Raw genomic sequence first — 6,848 nt, forward strand, 5'->3', positions numbered from 1 at the left:
GGGTCACTCCAGGCACCAGCGGTAGCTACCTACTTCGCCACTATTGGGGCGTGTATGTTACAACTTTAGGGACGGGGCAACATCTACTCGCATCCTCGAGCGTGGTTTACTAACGTGGTGATTTTAGTATTTTTTTTAGTTTTTTCCTATCTTCTTCTACGGTTTTTGTGTTTGAGTTGGAAAGATCTTGTAGGCGCGCACAACTTCCACGGAATTTTGTTTTTTTTTTCGTATAGGCGAAATTAACCACATTTTGCTTTTAGGGGCCCCAAAAGTTACCTTCCGCTGCGAATTTTGTCACGTGGTTTAAAGTTTCTTAAAGCTCGAATCGCGGTCTCTCTTTCTTGTGTCGCGAATAGGCGGTTGTGCCCTACAACTATATTTTGTGGAGGATTTTTAACGAAATCCACCACAATGTCGCATTTATATGACTGCGGGGGCCTCAGAAGTGGGCACTGACGAAGGGAATGTGGTAACCCCTGACAAGAGTTGACTGATGCTGGAGTCAAAACTGGCTAATAAAATCACACAAAAATGCACTTAAGTCCCTTCACAATTTAGTTTTAATTATATTTCAGCGTTTTGAACCCTGTAGTTAACTTTAGCAAACTATTAGAATTTAACTATTATTCTTGTCTATAATAAAAACCCCGTTGCACCTTCGGCACCTACCTAGTACCTAATTACGCCACTGTTGTCGAGGCAGTGTGGGTATAGGTAATTAGGTGCACAACTGCTGTAGAACATTTATGTTAGTGTGAAAAATGGCGTAGCAAGTTCTCATTTCAAATTCTAAACAACAAAAAACTGCAAGAAGAGTGTGAGTTACAGAATAGATAGAAGCTAGAAGGCCTACTCTTGGAGCTTACGCGTTGTTATTAGAAGAATTAAGAGTAAAGATTAAAAAATTAAAAATTAAAAAGTACTCTGCGCATATGTATGCCGAAAGAAGATTTTAAAAAGCAATTAAATGATACAATGTCTCAGACCATTATAGGCACATATTTGCGCAGTCAATTTAGCAGTAGATCATATGTTCGAATTTCCATCCCTTCGCATTGTCTTCGAATCCGAAAGAAAGTTCACAAATATGGAAAAATGTTCAACTGTTGAGGTCTGATTTGTCATCTGGCGTTTAAAAACTTCTGGCTTTTAACACAATAGGTAAACCATTGTACGATCGCAAAATAGCTTCAATAGACAGTTGTGGTTCGTGGTCAGGAACGGGCAAAATTTCGAAGTTTCTCAAGATCTTCGAAATTGTTGCTTTCAATTCCAGCATTGCAAACCGCTGACCTATAAGTGCATACTAAGAGCATAAAAATTATCAAACGTTTGCTTACCGATGCAATTTCTTAAACCCGCACTAAAAGGAACGTAAGCGTAGGGTGGCCTGGACCTTGAATTTTCGGGAAGAAACCGATCCGGATCGAACTGTTCAGGATCGGGAAAAATGTCGGAATTTCTGTGTAAAAGTACAGCGTGTATGGTCAAAGTAAGTCCCTTAGGTAGCACTGCCCCATCTAAACAACATGCTAAATTAAAATCACTTTGTAAACAGTTGTAACTCAACTGAACGAAGTGTTTTCGTTTAAGATTCTTGAGAAGCCAGGGACAGGGGGATACAGTCTCATAGACTCCTTAATGACCATTTCCAAATATTTCATTTCTTGTAAATCCTGGTACGTTGGTTCTCTTCCATTGTCGCCGCTAAAAATGGTTTGCAATTCTTCTACTACTTGAAGCTATTATAGGAAATTTAGAAATACTGATTATGCTTTGATGGAGCTGTACCTGCACAGAAGGATGTTTTGAAAGGCAATACAGAGCAAAACTGATCCCCGAGGCAGTTGTATCGTGGCCCTGCAATGTTTATACATTATCCTTTTGCGACGTATAATTTTAATTTGGCACCTCAAACATAAATGTATCGACTTCTTCCCTAATTGCCTCGTCGCTTAAATTGTACTGTAAAAGAAGATCAAGGAACGCTACACGCTTCAGAAGTCCTTCATCGTTACCACCATTTAAGGTAGTTCTTGTAAAATTCGCTTTCCTACTTCGAATTACAGAATTCGTGAAACCGTGCAGAACTGAAATAACTTTTTTTTGTACTCGATACATCGGAGTTAATTTGTAGATTATGTTGACCATTTTTAATGGCGAAAAAGACCTTTCTAGGAAAATACGACACATCTCCTGTACACTCCACACGTACGAAGACGTGGAATCCGTTTGCGCATTTATCTGCACCCCCATTGCTGTTTCTGTTGGAATTAGGTCATTAGGAGCGTGCAATCTCGTAAGAAAACTTACCACAGATGATATCAAGTGTGCAAAGGGCCACATACGGAAATATATCAAACGGGCCTGCGTCCACTCTTTCTTTAAGTTTCTCTACTAGAATGTTGCTTTGCTTATTAAATACATCAACGTACTTTTCGAGAATTTGGAAATGAAAGGCGGGCGTTAGTAATTTTCTACGTGATTTCCATTTTTGGCCTGAAAATAAAGAGAAAAAAGAAATCCAAAGAATCACCTACTCACCTGTGCTGGTTAATAATCCTGTTCCCAGCCAATCATGGAAATAATTATACTCGTACGACTTATCGATAATCGTCTGGGAGCCGAGTAAAAATTCCGCCGTCTGATGTTCACCAATAATTAAGCGGGGTTTAGGACCAAAATAAAAAACAAATGATTTCCCGAATTCCTCAGCCAAACGTTTGGTTACCGGTATGAAATCTACAAATTGGCATTTATTGCTTATCAGCTCCAAAGTAGGTAACTAACTGTGTACAAAATATATTATTTGGAAAATGTGCAGTTTACTTTGTTTCACACACACAATCCCACAACCTACCTTTTAGTTTTTGAATAACAGTAAATTTGCAAAAAAACTTGTACCATATTTAATGACAACAAGAAAATTATCGTTAGAAAATCGTAGCGCTGAACTAGTTTCCGTTTTTGGGGGACGAAACACCGTCAGCGTCACGGTGCTTGTCGGAACCTAATTGTGGACGCCCTTGGCGCGCAAGATGACGGAGTTTGCAGATTTTGCATTAAAAGTTTGGTGACAGAAAGCCGATTTCTGATAGGATTCCCCATTTGCTCAGTAACGTTTCAGTTGATTTATTTACGTATAATAAGTTAGTCAATAATTGTAAAGAAACCTGGGTCGAATGGTCCTCTAAGGTCCTGGAATTTTTTGCAGTAGGTAGCCTATACCACAGATTTAAACACTCATCTGTGCCTATACGTTGAAGGTTGGAAGGGGAAGGGAGTCGAACTGGTTTTATCCTTTATGGTACTCTAATGAAAGGTTTCAACGAAGACAATGAATTTCTACCAACCATAGTCCATTGTTGGAAGAGAGTACGCTCAAAAGGCGATTAGGACGTCTGAAAGAAATATATATCCATTGGTGATGTGAAAACATTAAGAGCGAATATCTCGAAAACGGTTTGTCAGAGGAAAGTACGCTCAGTGTCGATTTTGAATGTATGCAAGGCGGTCTTTAAATGATTGTATGTAAAGAGGCTTCTGCCCATATACCCAACCATTTACTAAGCAATTTCGGTTTTTAAAAAATGCGCTTTATCTGCTCAACAGTTGTGCACAGTTTATATATGTTTCTTCTCCCGGCGTACATATTTCTTAACACCCTGTGTATTGTTCCTTCTACTAGCGGGGTAACATTTAACAATATTGCATTATTACCTGCAAGTGATTTGAACAGCAAAGAATTTCCAAGCAAAGGCAAAGGCTTGGGACCTGAATACGGCAACAAATACTGGCGATATTTTAACTGCTCAAGCCATATTTTGGTAAACCACCACAGAAATGAACCTATGACGATAATTATTACAAGCACCATTTATTATCGAACCTCTCTGAACTTGGCACACTGCACTAATGAATCTGGTTATCTAATGTTAAAACATAAATAGTACAAACTTTGGACATAAGCACTATTAGAACAGGTTCGATAAAATTTTCAGATGTGAAAAATTGCAATTACTGATTTGATTTTATTTTATGACGCAATTATGATTGTATGACGCGTTATTTTCTCATCACACCAGTCATTATCATATCGATTAAAAGAATGCTCTGCATATATCAGCATGCGCCTTTTTGTTCTGTTGCATAGTGTATTGTGCCCTCAATTTTAGAAACAAAAAACAATTGAAAGTTTGAACCGAATTTTCAAAATCATATTGTAAAAGAACATTAAATAAAAACTCCTTCGTAAAAAGACTCTTAACATCCCACTAGTTCCCAAACCTATAGCCAACGATGAAAGATTTTTTAACGCATTTTTGATTCTCAAAAAGGAGCTTATAGTTTCACTAAAACTGTCGGCTGTTCGAGCGCCTTTTAATAAATCGATCTAGATCTCCGCAACGGAATATACTTGAACTTTCGGGATTCCGACATATATTCGTACTATCATGTTATTCCTGCATCGCTTTAGTATAACAGCTACCGATCTGTCAAGTCACACACAACGGCCGCTTGCCGGTTCGTTCGGGTGCATTTTATAAATCGACCGACGTCTAGATACAGGAATACCGTGGACTGTAGAGCCTTCTTCGGCATTACCCTTGTATTGTCGAGTTATTCCCTCATCGTTTAGTGTGAAAGCTGAAAACCATTCCTGAAGTTGATAAATAATGGATTTCCTTTATATATCTCCTTTTATAAATCCATCGAGATCTCGGTAAAAGAATGCTGTAGATCTTTCGGCGTTTCAACATTAAATATGTACAATCGAGGCATTACACGTTGGGCATTGAGTAACGAGAACTCTGGGAAAGTCTTAATAAAGAATACGGGAAGAACTTTCCAAAGTGAGTCCAAATATTAGATAAAAGATCTCTGTGAAGATCTAAAACATCCTATTCTAGAAGGGTAAAAATCTTTGTAGAAAAACTAAAAAGATGAGAAATGCACTTCGGATAAGCGTTCAAGAATTCAGGAAGTTCTGGAATAGATTCGAGAATCATTCCATTTTGAAAGCACTTAAGTATGTAATATGAAGGGACCTACAATAGCAAGCTTTGAAAAGATTAAAAAGTTGACATAGAAATGCCAACCACGCAATCCAGTGGGCCCGAAAGACATTAAAATGGATCTGAAAGCTCTCGAATGAGTGTAACACGCTCTGGAAGGGAATCAACAGCTTTTGAGAATGTAGAATAATATCCTAAAACTAAGTGGAAGACCCAGAAGTTTGTCACGGATTTTAAACAAAATTGCATAACGAGTGATTTATAAATGAATAAACATAAACTTATCATGAAAATACATTGTGCAATGTAAATATATCACTAAGCAAATCCGTGCACAAATAGATCATAACACGCTAATCATCTCATAATTAACAGTATAATAAAAATGAAAATATAATATTTAGAATCAAACATAGATAAAGTTACTATACATGTAAAATTCCATGCCCCTCGGTTTCCTGGTGTAAAAGTTGGCTAAAGAGGGTCCCCTATGCACCCAGTTTGTCCCACTCATCGCAAATCTGTCATGAAGTCTACATGAGCATGTGGGCAACGCATGAGACCGCGTTCCACCAATTTTTATCCTACATAGTGTTGTAGGAGGCCCGTGAGCACAACACCCATACAACAAAATTCAAGATTTTATCCTACTCAATTTCTCAAAATATTACGAATAATAGGTGGGTACAGACATTATTACTAATCGAACATGAATGAAAACGTGTTTTTCACATACCTACTTTTTTAAAAAGTCACATGGATGAATAAGCGTTCTACGCTCTGTTGGAGACAATACTAAAAACTGAAAGAAATTTAGAAAAAAGCAAGTACCAGAATTACTTACAAAAATTAAGATTATAAACCGAAGAATCAAACATTTTTCCATAGGACAGATTGGTGGAATTTTAAGGAAGGCACCTGATGGAAAATTCTTATGGTTAATGTAAGGGTATCACCGAATAGTAGCTACGTTTGTTAATAAAAAAATATTTTGGATTGCTCTTGTAGGGAGATATGTTAAGCGAGCGAACTCATAATTCGACACGGCAGGATTAGAAGAGAGCGCCAAGATTAACGAGCGGCAATTTCCGCCCTTTTGGGAAAATGGTTCCCTAACCGCCTTGCTTTATACAGGGTGCCCATTATGTATGGAATATAGTATATATTTTGGTAAATATCGACTATATACAAAATTTTTCTATATGAAAGTTATTTAACATTTTATTCATTCTATTGTTTTTATATCAGAAAACAATATACTTAACGAAAAACAATTGATTTTTTTTAAATAGCAATGCACACTTTCATTAGGTTCATTTGATAGGGATTTTTTCCTCTTTTCATTCACGTAACACGTTTCCACCCGTGCAGAAGAAATTAATTTTTATTTCAAACTCTTTTTTTGCCTTGCAGTTAATGGTAAACAATTGAACGTTCATTGTGATGAAAACCATTTTACTGGTAATTTCGTTTTTGGTCTTCAAAGTTTAATAAGAAACATGTACACGTTGATTTGTTTTATTTTGATGTAGGGTATCTGGATTAATGTTATTGATCTAATTATAATAATTTTTTTTTGAAAAATTTTCTTGAATAAGGATACTAACATGTTATATAATCGAGAAGAGAAAAAAAATCTCTATATCAAATGAGCCTAATGAAAAGGTGCACTGCCATTTAAAAAAATCCAATTGTTTTCCGTTACTCATTTGTTTTCTGAAATAAAACAATTGAATGCTGCCTTATAATGGAAATAAAATAGGTACTAAACAACTTTCACATAGAAAAATTTTGTATATATTCGATATTTACCGAGATGTGTACTATGCT

General features: G+C 36.7%; 1 protein-coding gene across 1 annotated transcript; it reads right to left on the reverse strand.

The window, feature by feature from the left end:
- Nucleotides 1–734: 734 nt before the first annotated feature.
- LOC116172362 (cytochrome P450 4c3-like) lies at nt 735–3,926 on the reverse strand. Its single transcript, XM_031489571.1, has 8 exons — nt 3,724–3,926; nt 2,548–2,745; nt 2,317–2,502; nt 1,915–2,267; nt 1,795–1,863; nt 1,574–1,745; nt 1,344–1,523; nt 735–1,296 (listed from the first exon to the last, which is right to left on the reverse strand). Exons 1-8 carry the CDS (start codon nt 3,878–3,880, stop codon nt 1,136–1,138), a joined length of 1,476 nt encoding a protein of 491 aa, XP_031345431.1. The 5' UTR covers nt 3,881–3,926; the 3' UTR covers nt 735–1,135.
- Nucleotides 3,927–6,848: the final 2,922 nt, after the last annotated feature.

This window comes from Photinus pyralis, unplaced genomic scaffold, assembly GCF_008802855.1.
Source record: "Photinus pyralis isolate 1611_PpyrPB1 unplaced genomic scaffold, Ppyr1.3 Ppyr1.4_LG5, whole genome shotgun sequence".
Lineage (NCBI taxonomy): Eukaryota > Metazoa > Arthropoda > Insecta > Coleoptera > Lampyridae > Photinus > Photinus pyralis.